This window comes from Scyliorhinus torazame, chromosome 1 (assembly GCF_047496885.1).
Source record: "Scyliorhinus torazame isolate Kashiwa2021f chromosome 1, sScyTor2.1, whole genome shotgun sequence".
In the NCBI taxonomy this organism is placed as follows: Eukaryota; Metazoa; Chordata; class Chondrichthyes; order Carcharhiniformes; family Scyliorhinidae; genus Scyliorhinus; species Scyliorhinus torazame.
In genome coordinates this window covers 354,810,675-354,831,309 of record NC_092707.1, presented here as the reverse complement: position 1 = coordinate 354,831,309, position 20,635 = coordinate 354,810,675, and the positions used below count along the sequence as shown (strand labels likewise).

Below are 20,635 nucleotides of genomic sequence, written 5' to 3'. Positions count from 1 at the left end.
CTAGTGGCACTGACTGATGGAGGGGCTGGGAACTGCAGTCGTACATCTTTTGTGCTGTTGGTAGAATCAAACGTACTTCAGCAGTATTGTAAGTTATTAGCCTTGGACAACTACAATGGAGCTTAATGCTGTCCTTCATCAATGATCAAACAAATGCAATTTTGAACAAGGCTGTCTGAATAACAATGAAAATTGAGGACTAGTTGATCTGCCCAAACCTGGAGTAATAGGGCCAGGTCAGGTGTCGAACTCCCACTGTCGGATGTTCATCAAGGGTAATATGAATAAACGAAGTACAGATAATTTAAATAAAATTTTATTCGTTCATGGAATGTGGGCATCGTGGCTGGACCAGCATTTATTGCCCATCCCGGAGGGTATGCAAGAGTCAACCACATTGCTGTAGACCTGGAATCACATGTAGGCCAGACCAGGTAAGGGCGACAGATTTCCTTTCCTAAAAGAACATTAATGAACCAGATGGGATTTTTCCGACAATCGACAAAAATTTCATGGTCATTAGATTTTTAATTCCAGATTTTTACTCAATTCAAATTTCACCATCTGTGTGGCTGGATTCGAACCCAGGTCCCCAGAGCATTACCCCAAGTCTCTGGATTACTAGTCCAGCGACAATACCACTATACCACTGCCTCCCACTGGATCAAACATCAAATTTTCATGTCTGAATCCATCACATTGTGCTATTGAGTGGGATTCACATTTGAATAGAATAAAGACTTACATTTTTCCCACAGTCGATGGAATGATAAGAACATGTTTTTGGAAGTTTCTGTTCTGGCTCGGAACATTCTGTGTCTGTAGAGTATGCATCTGGTGGGATGGCATAATCACTTTCGGAGGTCATAGAAGACATTGATACACCTGTCCAAAATATGTATAGAATATTTTCATTATTATTTATACAAACAGTATTCTTACTGAAAATTGTATTTTCAACATAATGTGCATAGACAGCATCGCCATCCAAAACTCAAAGGCTTGAGTCCAAGAATGTCTCGCACTTGAGCACAACGCATCCAGTGAGAGTGAGTTTTGTAGTTCTCAATATTGGACTTAGATATATTCCTGCACCATATCGTACCTAGGTCTTTTACTTTAAATTTAGGGAAGAGCAAGTTATTTTACTTTACCCAACTGGAAATGTCCCTCCAGTTGTTTTCTTAATTAAATGACAATATCTGAAGGCTTATGGTATCAAGGGAAGATAAACCATTAACAAAGTATGAAATCTAAAACTATGAAAATGGGTGAGCATGAGCTATGCACATCCTTCTCCTTTAATTGGTTTAGACATCGAACCCTGGCCTTGTTCACATTTTATGTTGCGTTCTGATCTCTGATAAAATATGCATTATATGTCTCCATTGAGAATGATTCTTTGACTGCAGAGCTCTCCATACTCATGACTATTATTTGTGTTTAGGAATGTTTGGGAGTAATTTTGATTCAACCTGTATTTTCACCTGAAAATTTTCCTTCAGAAAAAAATTATCCAAATAAAGTAAAACCTTTGTTTAGTTCACTATTTTAAAAAAATGTTCATTGGAGAGAAAGTCTTCAGCCCACTGAGAGGATAATGCCACGAGATATCTCATAACATATTTCACATATTGATGTTGTTTCCTGCATCATTATTACCCCATTACCGCTTCAATTTGAATTCTATGAAGTGATTTCCATAAAATGTAGGACAGGAGTATACCATTCAGCTCCATAAGTCTGTGATGAGCAACCTAGACTAGTGAAATGAAAAAAAAATGAAAATGAAAATCGCTTGTCACAAGTAGGCTTCAAATGAAGTTACTGTGAAAAGCCCCTAGTCGCCACATTCCGGCGCCTGTTCAGGGAGGCTGGTACGGGAATCAAACTGTGCTGCTGGCCTGCCTTGGTCTGCTTTAAAAGCCAGTGATTTAGCCCAGTGTGCTAAACCAGCCCCCTGGTGAGTGGGCTGCATGAGTGGTTCTCCATCTCGGAGGGCCGCAAGATTGAAAAATCAGGTGTGCTCACTAACTATAACCCTTGAATGAGATTGAATACATTTAATATGCACCAAGTATTTCATAACAAGCTACAGAAAATGCTTATTCATTCATATATTAATAGAACTCTCAACAACTTCAAGTGGTAAAAACAAAATAAATATTGCGCTGGATTGGAAGAAAAGGGAGCGCAAGCTCTCACAATCAATGTTGTGTGAAATCACTGCATGCCTCACCTCACTTGTCCTCATTTTAGATGTGTATCACTTCAGTCATACTGGTAGGAAAAAAGCTATGGGATGGAAACCAGCGCAATATGGCAACTCTTGTGTGTGGGTCACAATCAATGAAATGTCTTCTGGGCCGCATTGATGGGCTGCATGTGGCCTTTGGGCTGCAGGTTGCCCACTACGGAGTTACAACATGCATAATTTGTTACTCAACTCCACCGACCTAAATTTGATCCATAAATTTAATAGTCTTATCTATTAAAAATCTGTTGATTTCAGTGTTGAAATTTTCAACAGGCCAAACATGCGCAGCATTGGGCGAGAGAATTCCAGATTACCATCACCCTTTGTGTGCAAAGGCGCTTCCTGATTTCACGCAAGAGCTCTGCTCTAATTTTAAGATTGTGCCTTTTGTTCTAGATTGCCCCATCAGAGGAAATAGTTATCTGTATCTACCCTCAAATCCTTTTATTTAAAAAAAACCCAACTCTATTAGATCGTCTCTCAACCTTCTAATACTCACGGTAAGATGATCTAACTTATTACCTATCCTCATAGGTGCTATTATTATTCTGATGAATCTGCACTCTAAACCCTCTGTTTGCAATAATAATGGCACATTAGCACAGTGCGCGTTTCCTACAGCTGTCTTTTGCACAAGTGAAAAATATTTTAAAAATATTATGAACTGACCACCAACATTCCAAAGTTTTAATTTACAGCCTCTTCATTCACCTGATGAAGGAGCTGCGCTGTGAAAGCTAGTGATTCGAAACAAACCTGTTGGACTTTAACCAAGTGTTGTAAGACTTTTACTGTGTTTATATTGAACTTTGATATATCAAATGTATCAAAGTTTTAATGTTGCCCAGTCATAGAATGAATTTGTACAGCACAGAAAGAGGCCCTTTGGCCCATGTTTGTGCCGGCTATCAAGCACTTTTCTACAAGACTCGTATCTCTATGCAATAATACACGCGGCTCCGTACTAAACTACACCGAACAACCAAAATACCTTTACTTAACTTCGAGTGGCTGGCACTGTGCAAGATAAGGCCTTTATCCGGGTCCACGTGGTCACTTGGAAGTTGTTGGGTTCGTCTCAAGGATGGTCGCGGGTCCTTGAACTTAGTTGTTCTCCTACAGTTGGTCGCGCACAGGCCAGTCCCAAAAGAGACCGATCTCTAGTACGCAGGGCTTTTTATCCTTGGTCTCTTTCGCGCCCTTTTGGGCAGTCCTTACTCCAGGTCCAATGGATCGATCGGGTTTCGATCACCCTCATCGATCTTAGCCAATTAGGGGGCAGATACCTCGATGGCTGTGCGGGTCCTAGCTATCATTGTCCCAGGCATGTAGGCCGTTCCAAATTAAGGGGGGGGGGGGGGGGGGGGGAGGGGGTGGCGCAGGTTAGTCTACTATCGTTGATGACCCTCAATGCGAATGCTCTTGCCTTGGGGAAAATGGTAATTGATTCTCAATGGGATGGATGCAAGTTTCAGCCAAGTCTGGTTTCTTTGCACAATACACAGAGGCTGTGTACCTGTGTGTGTCCCAAATTGACCACAATTCCCATGGTCCTTTGTAGGTGGCCATTTTACATGGCTACATTCCGTCCTCTTGATCCTGAACACGAAGCGTGGTAGATCACAGTCTTGATCCCGTAGTCTACCTGATCAAGCCGGCCACTGTTCAGTCAGTTCAGGTCCTACTCTATTCTGTCCTGGACTTCATTGTACAATTTTACCCAATACCTTATCACATAAATTCATTAAAACAATTCACTACAACTGGTTATTTTATATCCAAATTAAATTCATATAAATTAATTAAACTTCAATTCATACTAAACGGTTGGTTGCTAACTAAACTTTCTATGCGACACTCGTGCTGCTGTTTTTACATAAAGAACTTATCTACAACACACAATCTACAAAACTTAAACAGCAGCACCACATTCTTCCTTCTTATCACATTTCATTAGTACAGAGGCACAAAGGGTCCATTTAGCAGCGATTATCACAGTTGTTTTGTAAGTTGCACATTCTTAGTAGAGCTCCATTGGATTCCAAAGAGGGGGGCTCGAACTGTGTATATAGGAGGCCGGGAGGCTTTTGCCTTCCATTTACGGAGTTTGAATGTGAGGACTACACTACACATTACTGCAATCGGGAGGCGGGTCTCTATTATGTATGAGAGTGGGTTCCATTTTGCAATGCCTTCCCACCAGGTGGGGGTTTCGGTCTCTATCTCCAACAGTTGTTGTGTGGTATCCTGTTTGGAGGTGGTCTGTGGGGTGGTGTCGCTAGGGGCTGGCTTAGGTCCTACTCTAATTATGTATATTGCCAAATTACCTTTAGTGGGTGTCTTGGGACAATTTTGTCCGATTCTTTTTGTGTTCCCTGCAATTTTATTTAAACATTCAATTTCAGGGCACCCTTCATTAGTATGTTCCCACCAATTTTCTGTTCTGGTTGTGCTAATGTAACATTCTGATGTGGACCCGTTGGGCTTTCTGTAAATTGTCCGTTGGTTATTGCACTCAAATATGACGTTTGTGTTCTTACACACCCATAGGGTGCCACTCTCACATTCCCCTGCATCTGGGGGACGGTACCACAGACCGCCGGGCTGTGGAAAGTCTTGGGTATCTTGTGCTCGGAGTCCGGTAAGTGCAGCAATTATCCATACTAAGATCATGGGTGCTGGGTTCATCCTGCGGTGTCTGGTTTCTGTGTAATCCTAGGGAATCAAGCATAGTATCATGTCAGTATTGTTGTGTGTGTTAGTCTGTCTCTCCCTTAGTTCCAATTTCCCTTTATGATTGTCATCATGTGTGACTCCCCCATTTTGTTTTTAAAAAAATTTGATGAGCTACTAATCCAAGTGTCTCAATTCAAGTGTTCCAAGTGTCTCACAGCTTGTGTGGTCGATGTGAGGAGTGGGCGGATGCTTTCTTCGACCATTCTCCATCTTTACTAGCAACCACGGGAGGTTGAGGCTTTGCTTAACCAGCCGAATTTCAGGGCAGCCAGTTTTATAGAGTTTCTTCCCAGGGGCTCAGAGGTAGCAGCAGTGATCAGCAACCATTGTGTTTTAAGTGTAAATAGCATTTGGAAGTGACCCGAAGGGATCTGACAGAATAGTGGACGAAACACGGGTTTAGATTTGGAGAGGAAAGGAAGATTCAAGACCTGCCCAAAGCAGCAAAGTGTGTAGTAAACCATTCCCAGAGAGCATGATGAGAAACGTGGGGTGCGTGTGGGCCGCTGCGGGAGAAGAATGGGTGGGATCCCCGGGGAGGCGGGGATTAGTGCCATTACTCCACAACCTGAGCGTGTTTGACCCGATAATTTGGGGGCCCTCAGGTAGGGCGGGGATCAGTGCCGTGACTCCCTACCTGGGTGACCGGGATGAACAGGAAGAATTTGTATTTGTTTTTAGTGCATTCAACTGCCATTGGTCAGTAGACCACATCTGACGGTTCAATCAGAAGAGTAGTTATGACTGCATAACCGAGTGTCGGGCCGACATAGATTAAAATCATGTTTTTGAGAGAAGAGGAGGTTGAAACAAGAAGACGGGCAGGCGGCATGAGAAATTTGGACACCTTAATTCTTAGGTAGTGTCCGTTTCTCATCATCTGGACAACTCAAATATTTGCGTGCATCAGTTCCGTTAAATCATTTCCCAGAAAGGGCTCATCGCTTAAATCATCACCTTCTCCTGATTGCCAGACTCGTGTCGGCAGATTCCGGGCGGTAGCCGTGTAGGCCTGTGAGTGGTATGATTCGTCATGTCTTACCAACCTGTAGGAAATGTCACGGTGTCAAAAAGGAGTATCGGGGTTGTCGTGTGATGGAGGGTAATCGGGAACTGGTGTACTGGAAGTGGAAGCAATGTTGCTGGGAGTGGGCGTAGGAAAGGTCGTTGGGCGGGGACGGTCGTACAAGGGGTCGGAAAAATCCAAGGCGTCGTTCCGGGGGCTAGGGTAGCTGATGGTGGGGCGGTAGCGAGGGATGGTAGTCAAATCCGGGAGGCTCTCATGAGAGTCAAGTTCGAGGTTGAAACCTGTGATTATGGGCGGAGTCGAGAGGAGAGTGTCATCCGGAGGCGGGGGGGGGGGGGGGGGGTTTGGCATGGGCGTCGGGCTGAGTCGTCAGTGGGCAGAGTGTCATCCTCTCCCATTACCAAGGCTAAGTGGTGGGCATGGCTACATTGTAATCCGTACAGTTTGAGTTGGTTGATGTGGAACCAACCAGTCTTACCGTTGGGGTACGTTATCTTGTATACAGAGGGGCTTACTTTGTCAGAGATGGAGTAGGGGCCTGCAAATTTAGGGGCTAGGAAGGAGCTGGGGTTGTACAACGAGATCATAAATTGCTGGTCGACTGTATACTCTATGGGGTGAACCTTTTTGTCAAAGCTGGCTTCACTCTGCTTTTTCCTAGCGCCTAGTCGGACAGCAGCAGCTAGTTGTGCCGCTTTAATGTTTTCTATGACCTGTTGTACTGCTTTTCGTGGGCGAGCGCCGATACTGTGGGATTTGCCAAATCGAGCCCTAATAAATACTCAATGCCTTTCATGGGTCTCCCTGTCATAAGGGTGTGGGGGGGGTGAAACCTGTGGAACTGGAAACTGTGTTCCTGATAATCATGAGTGCACAGGGTAGTACCGTGTCCCAAGTGGAATTGTTCTGCTGTACCGTTTTCCTAATGGTCGTTTTTAAAGTGCGGTTTATGCGCTCTACTATGCCGCTGGACTGGGGGTGGTAGACTGTGGAATTTCTGTTTGATACCTAAAATGACGTTTTGCATTACTCTGCTGGTGAAGTGGGAACCTTGATCTGACTCAATGCTGCGTGGAAGACCCCAGCGCATAAATATCTGATGGGTCAAAATTTTAGCAGTGGCCCATGCTGTGTTTGAACGTGTGGGGAATGCTTCGACCCATTTTGTAAATGTATCTATGACAACCGGCCCGCAGTTGAAACCATTTCTGTAGGGACACACACACACACACCAATGTCATCAATTTGCAGATTTGTCCAGGGGAATTCTACAGGTGAGGTGTGTCTTAATTGTCCATTCTTTGCACAATGTTCTGGATTGTTCCAAGCGCAAATGAGGCAATTGTCGACATGTGACATCGCTTTTTAATTCGGGCCACCAGCACAAAGGTCTTAAATGGGCAATGTGCCTATTCGCTGATGTCAGTGTCCGTCATGGAATTGGTAGATTAACTGGTTTCTGTCTTGGGTGAGGACCACATAACTTCCGTACTTTAACACTATTCCGTCCTGTATTTTGTGTGTGTCCTTCCATTTATCATAGGGGGCTGGGTAGGTGCCGTTCAGTACCTGTTTAAGGGAGTCGTCTGCTTTCTGTGCCTGAGATAAATCCTCAATATTGGTTTGGGAGACCTGGATTGAATGCATCTGTTCACACTTGGAGGGGGGGGGGGGGGTTCCGTCGGCGGATACAAAACCTGGAGATTCCCATAGGCGAAGGAATTCAGTTAGACTGTTGCAAACATACAAGCTTTCTGAGTGTATGTCTGCAGGCGTTGGAAAGGAGTCTGGATGATCAATTACATAAGCTATGGCTGCCAGTTCGGCTGGCAAAGTGGCCAGGTAATTTTAAAGAGACCTGTTCTAGTGGGCGTCCCTGAGAGTCCTGTCGTGTAGGGTGTTCTGCTATATAGATGAACCAACACGGTTGCAGATGGTACAACTCTGTTTATTACTATCAATAACATCTGTAAACATACGACTGTGGTTTGTTCTTTACCCTTTAACTTGTGGACCCAGCCCTAACACTATCTTAGAGAGCCACTCAGCACATGATGTATGTCTGAGTGGCTTGCTGTGAGCTCTGTGCCCTGAGCGGTCTCCTGCTGGAATGAGCGGGAACTGTGGTGTTCCCTGGTTTATAGTGCGTGTGCTCTTGCTTGTGATGGGCTGTGATGTACACCATTCATCACCCGGATTAACGCTGTTCACTGGCATCGGCTGGTGGGTCCTGCTTGGGACATCCGGTTCCTGTCAACGACCGCGACGCGGAAGGCTTCCCGGTTGTCGGTATCACCGGTCTGTACATCGTCAGGGTATGACTCGGTGTATGGAGGCTGAATGGCCCGCACGCCCTGCGAGGCTGGTGGAATTGGGGAGCATTGGCAGGCTGAGCTGCTCGACAGCAGGCAGCGTAGTGCCCCATCTTGCCACAATGGAGGATTTGTCGATTCTTTGCTGGACATTGCCGCTTTAAATGTGCGGATCCGCAGTTGCCGCACGTTGTGACGTCATGGTGTTCGTTGCGCCATCGCGCATGCGCAGTTCAGTCCTGCATAGAGCGCCTGCGCGTCGCGTCCCTCTGCGTCGACGTCTCTTTTGGCACGTACAAGCGTGGGAGGCCGCGGAAAGCGCGCAAAATGGCCACCCTCGTCTGGGCCACGGGCCGGGAGGAACTCAATCGACTGGACCCGCTCGGCCTCGTAGGACCCCTGCCGTGCTGATTCGGCCGCCTGGAATTGGGAGTACCGGCTGGTCGCGTTTTCATGGAGGACGCAGGTTTCGATGGCGGTGGCTAATGTGAGGCTCTTAATTTTGAGGAGCTGCTAGCGTAGGATGCCCGAGGTGACCCCAAAAACTATCTGGTCCCGAATCATGGAATCGGAGGTGGCCTCATAACCGCAGGACCGCGCGAGGATACGGAGGTGTGTCAGGAAAGATTGAAAAGGCTCATCCTTACCCTGTAGGCGCTGCTGGAAGAGGTACTTCTCGAAGCTCTCGTTCACCTCGACGCTGAAGTGCTGCTCGAGTTTAAGAAGGACCGTCTTGTACTTCGTCTTATCCTCACCGTCCGCGAACACCAGGGAGTTGTAAATGTGAATGGAGTGTTGCCCTGCTGTGGAGAGGAGGGCGGCGATTTTTCTGGTGTCCGAAGCATTCTCCCTTTGTGGCTTCTGGAAGAGCTGTTTCAACAGCTTCCAGTTGACGCCGAGGTTTCCAGCGAATTGGAGCGGCTGCGCGGGCTGATGGTGTCCATGGCGCATTCCTGAAGATGTGTAGGTAGGTCTCACAGTTGCTGGGTTCCAATCCTGATACTATGTCGTGTTGGTGGTTCTGCTATACAGACGAACCAACACGGTTGCAGATGGTACAACTGTTTTATTACTGTCAATAACAACATCTGTAAACATATGACTGTGGTTTGTTCTTTACCCTTTAACTTGTGGACCCAGCCCTAACACTATCTGAGAGAGGCACTCAGCACATGGTGTATGTCTGAGAGGCTTGCTGTGAGCTCTGTGCCCTGAGCTGTCTCCTGCTGGAATGAGCGGGAACTGTGGTGTTCGCCGTTTTATAGTGCGTGTGCTCTTGCTTGTGATTGGCTGTGATGTTGCGTGTGTGTTGATTGGTCCGTTGATCTGTCCATCAGTGTGTTTGTGTGTTTGCACCATGATGTTTATCTGAATATCATGACAAGTCCTACATGTAAATCCCACATCCTGTGATTCTTACTGCATCCTCAACAGTGGAGGAGCCATTTACATAGATCTTTACTGTGTCCCCTGTGTCTTGGGAACTTTGTATCTCACCGTTTACACATGGTAGCGATTTGGGAACAAAGGGTCTTGTGGGAAGTGTGGCTGCAATTATCTGGCATTCGTGTGGGGTCCCTTCGTATTGTAAATTGTCTGCTAAGAACATGTGGGTCTTGGTGCGTTTCACAGAAATATCCCTGTCTTGTAATAAGAGTGTCCAGCGAGCTGCTCTGGTCTGGCTAACTGAACCATCCTTTAGTTTGCCGTCTAACAACAGTTGGGTGGGGTGTGCTCGGTTAATATCGTGACTGGGTTGAGGCCTGTAATGTAGGCCAAGTACTGAACTGCCCAGAAGACTGCAAGCAAGTGTTGTTCGCAGGCAGAAAATCCTTGTTCTACGGGGTCGAAAACTCTAGAGGCATAGGCTACCGGTCCTAATCTGTCGTGGAGGTCCTGTAGGAGCACTGCTGAGAGGGTTTGGTCGGTGGTTGCTACCTCTATGGCAATAGGCAAGTCGGGATCGGGGACTTGCAAGTCGGGATCGGGGACTTGTAAAGTGGGAGCTGTACCTAGGGCGCGTTTTAAATCATCTATGGCGTCTGTGTGCTGGGGAAGCCAATTCCATGGGGTGTTCTTTTTCAGAAGCTCTGAGAGCGGGGCAGCCTTGGCGGCAAAACTATCCATATAGTTTCTGCAGTATCCCACTAAACCTAGAAATGCGCGGAGTGCATTTAAATTACGGGGCAGAGGCAATTTCACAATGGAGTCAATGCGTTTTTGTTCAATTTCACGTTTGCCGTGGGTAATAGTGGTGTCTAAATAAAGTACTTTTTCCCTCAATATCTGGGCCTTTTTGGGGTTTACCATACATCCGATGGACTGGAGCAGGGTTAGTAGTTCGGCCAATAGAGCCATGTGCTCTTCCCTGGTATTGGTTTGCAGGAGCAGGTCATCTACATACTGAATTAGGCATTCAGGGCGGGAGAATGTGGAAAGACCAGCAGCTAACTGTCTGTGGAGAACGGAGGGGGAATTATGGAAGCCTTGGGGGAGACACGTCCACGTGTACTGTTGTTCTTCAAAAGTGAATGCGAATTTATACTAGCAAGCCCGATCTAGGGGAATGGACCTAAAACCATTGCTGATATCCAGCACGGTGAAATACTTTGCATGCACTCCCTGTTTAAGCATGGTTGCGGGACTCATGGCAACGGTGGGGGCTGTTAAAGGGGTAACTTTGTAGTTAATGGTGAGTTGCCATGAACTGTCTGGTTTCTTTACGGGCCAAATCGGGGCATTATTGGTGGAAGCTTCAGGCTGAATCACTCCTTGCTTTAACAGACTGTTAATTACTTTTACAATTTCGCCCTCAGCCTGCTGTGGAAATCCATACTGTTTCTGTGGTTTGGTGTCGGGACCAGAGATCATAATCGTACCTGGAATGTGCCCGCAGTCGTGCTTGTGTTGGGCAAACGCACTTTTGTGTGTGGCTAATACCAGTCTAATGGTATCGTCTGTGCTAATTGCCGAAGGGTTAAACCAATAGTCCCCTACTGAGCAAATCCTGTTTTCATAATCTCCTACCGAGAGCGTGGCGGGGGCTCTAGCTGTCTTGGACATTCACCAGACACACTTGTTTACGGGGTCGAAGGGGAGGTTATGGGAGTTCATAAAGTCTATGCCTAGGATGTGTTCTGCAGTCGGGGGTAGTCCACTAGAACAACGGGGTGGGTAGTAGCTACGTTTCCTATTTGGACGGATATAAGGGCTGTGATATATCCCCCTTACATGTGGCCTGTGAATCCATTGAGTGTGACGGTATCTGTGGTGGGCCAGGGTGTTTTTTTGGAATAGGTTTGCGGAGTTTAGTGTGGTTCGGGATCCTCCTGTGTCCCAAAGAAAATCAACTGCGTGTCCCTGAACTGTGCCTGTGACTACCGGTCTTCCGACGTTATCCCAGCGTGTGTCACAGACCCATGTTGGAGACTCTGGACACCATCAATCTAGGGAGTTATAAGTGAGGTTATCTGATCGGGAGTTTATGTTATGCATGGGGCTAGTGTTGCCTTCTAGCTGTCGCGGCTGGCGATAGTGGTCTGGCCTATTGTTTCTGGGTGGGGGGGTTGGGCTGTTGGGATTGTTGGTGGTGTGGGGGGGGTGATGTGTTGGGCAGGTAGGTTCGATGTGGACTGCACTCGATGCAGGGAAGCTAGAAACAGACGTCTAACACTGGAGAAGATCCAGTTTTATTCAACGATAGAACTAATATACATATTCAGCTGTGGGTCGACACTATACTGAACTGGCTGGAGACCTTGTCGTAGCCTGACCAGATTTACTAGCTACCGCATGGTGTTTGCACTTGCTAGCTCTTGGACTCTGACTGTCTCAGTGGCTGGGTCCAGAGAGAGCGGGAAACCTAGTGCCCTCTGGCTTTATAGTGGTAGTGTCCTGTCTGGTGATTGGCTGCACAGTGTTCTGTGCTTACTGGTTATCCTGTGTGTCAATCACTGCCTGTCTGCATCTCATTATATACATGAGTGGATATTATGACAGGGGGTTTTGTCTGCAATCACGGGCGAAATGTCCTGCTTGTCCACAATTGTAACATGAACCTCGTGGTGCGTGGGCTGGGGCTTGTGCTCTGGGGTACTGTTCTCGGGGGTAATGTTCCTCTCTTCTGCCCCCATTTATCCATGCGGGTTCCTGGCTAGTTCTGACTGGGTACATTGTGGCTTCTAATCCGTTCTGGTCCATCTGATCCTGAAGTGACTGTTCCCATGCCCTGGATAGGCGTCTAAGTGCCCAAATCTCATTGTGTGTGGTATCTGCCAGGTCATAATTTGCACAAGCCCTTTTACCTGCTTCCATGGCATGCGAAACTAAGGTACGGACCATTTAGTGGTTTCTTCCTCATCTAGGTGAGCGCGGTTTAAATTTCCGTATACTGCCTTGAAATGTATCCAGAGGCGAACGGCAAAGGCGGTCGGATGTTCCCCTTTCTTTTGCCTGTATTTGTTCAAACCCTCTACCGGTTCCCCTTTGTTGTATCCGATAGCATCTAATATTGCGGCCTTCATTTCCTCTAGGGTTCCTCCTCCTATGTTTTGGGGTTCTGGTAAAGCTGATTGTACCGACTGGCTGAGACTCAGTACAATCAATTTTACTTCCTCCCTCTCATCTAACCCGTACATGACCTTTTGCTGGCGCACCTCCTCAAAGAAGCTATGTGGGTCTGCGGTGGGCTGAAATGGAGTAATTTTATCGCAAGCGTCCCTTAACTGTGTTACCGAAGGTGGGGTGGTGTAGGTGATATCTGGACCTGCTTGGTCTCTCATCCTTCTCTCCGTGGTTCTCGGACTCATGGGTGTCGGGGCAGCTGTGGGAGTTGGTGCGACCTGTGCAGCTGGTGCCTCTTTTTTTGCGGCTGCTTTTGACTTTCCGTTCCTTTAACATACATTTTTGCGCGCTTTCAGTTAACTCTTCCTCATCTGTCTCGTCTGTCCCGAAGGCATACATAAAACCATTCTGAACTGAAAGTTAAGACTGGAGCTTATCTATCTTCCGCTGGCATTTAACGTGGTCAACGGTGCTCTGCCTTCTTTAGTGAACTGGTGGAGCGCTCTTAAAGCTGCCTGTAAATCAGCGCATTTCTTTGTTAATTGGGTGACCGTGTTCAGTCTCCTCTCTTACCAAGACTGCATGCTGTGTCTTTTTATAGGTCTTGTCGTACAGGGTTTGGAAGCTGCTAAGGTGTACTATGCAAGACTGGTGGGCGTGTTTAACATCGGCGATTTCCCCGTCTTTGGCGGCTAACCTCTCCCGGAGTTCCTCAATAATGTTCTCACTTTCTTTACTGTTTCCCTCATTCTCTTCCTCCTTCTCTACTAACTGTCTGCAGAGCATCTCGACGACCTGCTCGGTGTCTCGCAACTGTGCCAGCAGCACACTATTGCCATTGACTTTCTAAACTTTACTGCATTCTTCTCATATATGTTACATAAATCCTCCCACCAAGTTTGTCCCATCTTTCCTGGACCCGACTCGGTATTTGCACAAAAATTCGTCCAAAGGGGCCATCCTTTCCCCTTTAAATACTTTCTCAACACATCCTCCCGTATGGGGCACTGCTCTGATTTGTCGACTGCTGCGACCTCGGGTTGGTGCGGTGGATTCATCATTCTCTCTATCATCTGCGCTGCCATCACTTCTCTACTCAAAATTTGGAATAGGGGGGAATAAGGAGTCGATCGAACAACGGGTACGTCTTACGGCTATATTCCGGTTCACAATCGCTCTAGATTTGCATGCAAGTCTGACGAGTTTACCTTACCTTTCCCTGTTAGTTAAGCATGGGGTTAGTGTACACTTCCGAAATTCAGTTATTTGGTCGATATGAAACTTACTCTTGTGGTTCGTTCTCTTTCCCCAATTTAATTCAAAGTTGTGGGATCCCTCGGACTAACAGAGTCACTTCTAATAGAGGTCCCACCAGATAAATGTTGCCTTTTTACCCTTTATGTGAACCACAAGCTGTTTCTTATATTGACCAAATGACCATACAACCAGTATGTTAGCTCAAAAATACAGTTTTATTAATAACACAAGACTTGTATCTCTATGCAATAATACACGCAGCTCCGTACTAAACTACACCTAACAATTAAGATGACCTTTACTTAACTTCGAGTGACCGGCACTGTGTGAGATAAGGCCTTTATCCGGGTCCACGTGGTCGGTTGGAAGTTGTTGGGTTCGTATCAGCTGGGCTCGTCCTTCAGGATGGTCTCGTCCTTCAGGATGGTCGCGGTCCTTGAACTTGATTGTTCTGCTACAGTTGGTCGTGCACAGGCCAGTCCCAAAAGAGACCGATCTCTAGTACGCAAGGCTTTTTATCCTTGGTCTCTTTCGCGCCCTTTTGGGCGGTCCTTACTCCAGGTCCAATGGATTGATAGGGTTTCGATCACCCTCATCGATCTTAGCCAATTAGGGGGCGGATACCTCGATGGCTGGGCGAGTCCTAGCTATCATTGTTCCAGCCATGTAGGCCTTTCCAAATAAGGGGCGGGGGGGGGGGGGGTGGCACCGGTTAGTCTGCTATCGTTGATGGTCCTTAATGCGAATGCCATTGTCTTGGGGAAAATGGTAATTGATTCTCAATGGGATGGATGCAAGTTTCAGCCAAGTCTGGTTTCTTTGCACAATACACAGAGGCTGTGTACCCGTGTGCGTCCCAAATTGACCACAATTCCCATGGTCCTTTGCAGGTGGCCATTTTACATGGCTACACTAGGGTTTAGAGAACACCAAAGTATATCATGGAGTTCACCTGACCTACAACCTTTAATAGGTTTTGGTTACGAGGAGCACAAGGGCTCACTTTCAGGTGTTATTCAACAGAGATCTTAAGTATTTTTAAACAAAACAATATTTATTCTATGAATCCAGTTAACATTTTATAAGCACACAGTAAACATCTTATCAACTGCCAATTATCCCCCCCCCCCGCCCCCCCCAAGATACAGTACTCTATCAGTAACCTTTAGTAACTTTACTAACAACATCCACAAGCCAAACACCCTTTTTTCCTACAAAAACAGTAGGTTTGCATCCCTTAAAGAAACAGGTATTACTTTGAAATTATCAAGTGATCTGGAGACTTCTTTAACATGCAGAGAGAGAGAGAGAGAGAGGGAGACAAAAATACACCTCCTTGGTTTGATTGCAGCTCCCCAACTGAAAACCGAAAGTAAAACTCAAGAGCTAGAAAAACAGCTTCCAGCTCAAAACAAAACTAAAAGCAGAGCCAGAGCCCAGCTCCACCCTCACAATGACATCACTGCAGCCACTTGAGAAGACAAACATTTCTTAAAGTGACATTCCCATGACATTCTCAAGGAACTATGGACATGCACACCATGATCCCTCTGATTCTCTGTATTTCCCAGCATCCTACCATTCACTGTATATTCCCTAGCCTTGATAGTTCTCCCAAAATGCATTACCTTAAACTGTTCAGGTTTAAATGCTAGTGAAGTGAAACTTAGCAAATTATTGGAACTGCAGGTTGACAAGTCTGTGGGTCCTGATGGGAATTCATCTTGGGATCTTAAAAAAATGGCTAGTGCCCTGGGATCAACTTTTATTGATCTTTATTTTGATACTCCTTATCCTCCTCCATAATCCTACCATAGATTCCTAAAATGACCCAGCTCTCCAGCCCCCCGCCCCCACCGACAGCATCTCCCCCAACAATGAGGAGGACGGTGCCACCGGAGAATTCACAAAGACCTTTCTTGCGAAATCCGCACCTGCATATACCAGACGCCCTCCTCACGCAAGAATCCATACTTCACCCCAAACTCCTCCAAGCTTGTGAACCACCCCTCCAAAAACAGATCATTCATCTCTTTTACCCCTTTCTCCTCCCATCCCAGGAACCTCGCATCCATCCTCCTTGGTTCAAACCCATGATTCCCTCTTGTCGGCATTACCCTCGAGCCTGCCCTCAACTTGAAGTGCTGTCTGAAATGCCCCTAAATCTTCAGTGTGGCCACACACCACAGAACTACCCAAGTACTTCCCTGGGGTGAATGGTAGCAGCGCGATGGCCAGTGCCCGCAATCCCGACATTTGACAAGAAGCGACCTCCATCCCCACCCACAGAGCCCCCGTCTCTCTACTTCAGTCCTGCACCTTCTCCGAATTCGCTATTACATTAATAGTGTAACAATTTCAGGAGGGTCAAACCCCACGATTGCTGTCCATTTTGGAGCACCGCCTTCCTTATCCGGGCTACCTTCCCTGCCTCATGGTGCCAAGGACCTGGGTTCGATCCCGGACCTAGGGTACTGTGTGGCATTTGCACATTCTCCCGTGTCTGTGTGGGTCTCACTCCCATAACCCAAGAAGACGTGCAAGATAGATGAATTGGCCACGCTAAATTGCCCCTTAATTGGAAAAAAAAAATTGGGTACTCAATGTTTTTTTTTAAAAAATGAGACCAGCCTGTTCACTCCTCGAAAGAATGACTTTGGCAAAAAGACGAGCAGACAGTGGAACAGAAACAGGAACCGTGGCAAAATGTTCACTTTTACTGACTGCACCTGACCTGTCAGCAACAAGGGGACGCTATCTTATCTCACCAAGTCCCCCTACACCCTCCCCACCAGGCTTGTGAAATTAACCGTACAAAAGTTGTGCCCAGTCCCACGCCACCTGCACCCCCAAATACCTAAAATGAGTTGTCGCTACCTGGAATGGCAAGCCACCCACTCCTGCCCATGGAGAAGACACAACAAAATATTCACTCTTCCCTAAATTTAACTTATACCCGAAAATGCCCTAAATTTCCTTAGCAATCCCATTATTCCCTCACCGCTGAGCCTGGGTCCAAGATGTACAGCAGCAGATTGTCCGCATACAGAAACACCCTATGCTCCACCTCCCCCTCACTATCCCCTTTCATAAGTCCAAACCCCTCAGCGCAACGGCCAAGAGCTCAATCACCAACGCAAACAGAAGAGGGGACATGGGGCATCCCTGCCTTGTTCCCCGAAATAGTGGAAAGAACCCTGAATTCGTACCATTCGTCCGCACACATGCTGTCAGGTCCTTGTATAACAGTTTCACCTATGCCACAAACTTAGACCCAATCCCAAACTTATTCAGCACCGCAAACAAGTAACCCCACTCCATTCTGTCAAACGCCTTCTCCACATTCAATGTCACCACCACCTCCAGCTCCCTTCCTTCTACCAGAGAAAACATCACATACAGCAGCCGTCGCACATTTGATGACAGCTGCGTGCCCTTGATTAACCCGGTCTGATCCTTACCTACCTTTAGAAGGCACTCCTCCAACCTGACTGCCAACACCTTCACCAGTATCTCAGCATTCACGCCTGAATGACCCACACTCCACTGGATCCTTCTTGCAGAGTAATAATGAGATGCATGCCTGCCTCATCGTCTCCAGCAACCCTCCCCTCACCATCGCGTCCTCAACATTCCCACCACCAGCAGTGCCAACTTAACCTCAAATGTTTTATAAAATTCCACCGGGAAGCCATCTGGCCCTGGTGCCTTGCCCAACTGCATCTTCCCTACCCACTCCCATTGGTTCCTCGAATTCAGCCCTCTGCTCCTCTCCCACCTCATCCTCTGGCGGCTCTAACGTATACAAGCCCCTGTAAATGTCTTCAAACATCACCAGTTCCATCCCTAATCCGCACAATTTCCTTTGTTGCTGCCTGCCGAGAGCTGGTCCACCAACAATCGACTGGCCTCCTCACCATACTCATAAACAAGCCCCCTTGCTCGTCTCAACTGCTGAACCTCTCTCCCCGTGGATAGAAGAACAAACTTCGGCTGCAACTCCTTCCTCCTCACTAATAGTCCCAACTCCAGGTCCTCTGCATATCTTCCAACAACCTCCAAAATCTCCTCCCGTGCCTCCCTATCCACCTTTGCCTTGATGAAATTACCTCACCACCGCCTTAAACACCAACCAAACCGCGAAACCTCCCCATTTCGACCAAACTCCACATATTCAATTATCTTCCCCATCTTAATGCAAAAATTTGTGTCTGCCATCAAAGCCACATCTAGCCTCCTCTGTCCATGCTGGGCTCTGGGATGGACCTTTCTCCAAGACCACATCCATCCAAGGCAGAGCATGGCCCGATACCACAATTGCCTAGTACTCTGCCTTCTTTACCCCAGCAAGCACCAACTGGTGAGTATCCAAGTCCAGTATGGTTGTTAGCATTTTCCACACAAACCCAGCATAGTCTCAATTTGGGGCAAATACGTTAACCAGCACCACTGGCCTCCCTTCCAACACCCCTATCATTATTACATACCTGCCCCCCTGGTCCGCCACCACCTTCTCCATTTGGAACCTCACTCGTTGACTCACCAGTATCACTACTGTTGAAGCCCGAAAGGAAAACCTGGCTCACCCAGCTCTTCCTCAGTCTTATCTGGTCCTTTACCCTCAGATGGGTCTCGTGTAACAGCACCACATCCACTTTCAGGCCCTTTAATTGCGAGAAAACCCACCTCTCTTTACCGATTCCCCCCAACCCTTGTACATTCCAAGTCACCTCTCCTTAATTGAGGTCATCATCTCTGTCCGATGCCTTTCAATATGTTCTGAGAACAATTCGCTCAAATTCCCCAGCTATCACTGCAACCATCTTTTCCACCCGACGGGCACTCTTCTTTTCTCTTCCCCCCCCCATCTCTATTCCTGCTGCAGTCTTCACCACGCTCGACAGCAGATTTTCACTCGCTCCCTTTTTCCCTGGATTCTTTTTACGGTTTTTGACATTCTATAAATGCCCCATGCCTTCCCACAGCTTCTCACCAAAGAATTTTCCGAAAAACTGGGTGTAAAGGCCTAAAACCCTTTACTTTGGCGGGAGCAACCAAACACGCAACCTCCACCTATATGTCGCAACTGGAGGTCCCCTTGTATTGTATTCATAATAGGGCAAGCAAGGCTAGGTTTAGGAATATAGCACAGGCATGTGTTGGAGTCATTAGAATGGAAGACTGACTGGAAAGTACAAGAGGATGGGTGCATGTCTAATTCGGAACGTGCTATATTATTACATTTGAGGTCATTGTGCTTTATTACTAACCCGACTGAAGTGAAATTCAATCAGTGTATTTACTGTGACTTTTGAAACTGTGCCTAGTCAATGAGACCACATCTTCAACCTGAATCGTAACTTAATCATTAATATTAATTACTAATCCTGGAATGACTTTTTGATCTCTTAGCCTAATAATTTGTTTTGATTGTATTTTTAAAATTTATTCTGCTGTGCTTTTTATAAATATAAAAGGAAATCTCACCTCGTTTCATGGCCCGCGGACTGCTGGGACTGCTTCCCTTGCGGCAGTCTGATCCTGTTATTGAAGTTCTGGAACTCCCTCTGGAGCTGTCACTTTCTTCCGTTTCAGAAAACTCATCTGAGAAAGGGCTGGTGCTGATTTGTGTTGCTTTCTGAAAGATGCAAGATAATCTGTAAACCAGCTTTATATTTTACCATGTGTTAAAATGTTGCAATACTTGCAGTCAAATTTCCCTCTCCTTGGCAACACATTAAACATTTATATCTCTATGAATTTATTAGGGCGGACTTAAACAATGGAAGAAAATGTTAGTCCAGTGGTTGGAGCTGTGACCAAAAAAGCAAATCAATGGCATATACTCTAGTTAAAGGGTGAAATGAACCTAATTGCAGGAATTTTTGTTTTTCAAATCAGCCATGATCTCACTGAATGGCAGGACAGGCTTGATGGGCTGAATATGGCCTACTCGGTTCCTGATCACACAACACAGCTTTCCATTGATATTTCTAGGGTAAAGGGAAGGGTTCATGATTTGATGAAATTAGAGATCACTCATTCATTAATGAAGCGTGCTTTATAAATGTAATCATCGTTTGACAGTCCTGTAGACAGAAATAAAAGCAATACATCTCAACAATTAAGATAATTTCCTCTTACTGAGAATAGTGATACCTTTCAGCCAGCACGCGAAATGAGGTACCTTACCCACAATTTGCATGCACCAGAAAATGGCCAAGGTTAGGAAATTGCTGTGTGGAGAATGTCGTGTTAGGTACACTGGTCTAACACTGGCTGCAACTGGATGCAGCTTAGATCAGAAAGATACTCCAGACCTTGAAGTTAGTTCAATCAGGTTTATTGAACTAATAGCACAGTGAGCACAGTTCTCTGCGAGTTCGACTCTCTGCTATCTTAAGTGTGGTTACTCTGACTGAACCAGACTAGCTCTTAACCACGTGGTGGAGGTGTGAGATTGTAACAACACCCTTGACTGAC

At 46.5% G+C, this 20,635-nt stretch overlaps 1 protein-coding gene across 2 annotated transcripts in view; it reads right to left on the bottom strand.

Annotated features, from left to right (window-relative positions):
• plekhh2 (pleckstrin homology domain containing, family H (with MyTH4 domain) member 2) overlaps window positions 1-20,635 on the bottom strand; it is a 241,439-nt gene that overhangs the window by 89,957 nt on the left and 130,847 nt on the right. For both annotated transcript variants that reach the window (XM_072510490.1, XM_072510480.1), the window contains 2 exons: window positions 19,640-19,790; window positions 746-885 (listed from right to left, as the gene is read on the bottom strand). In XM_072510490.1, the coding sequence (XP_072366591.1) occupies window positions 746-885; window positions 19,640-19,790 (291 nt within the window). The remainder of the gene's footprint in view (window positions 1-745; window positions 886-19,639; window positions 19,791-20,635) is intronic.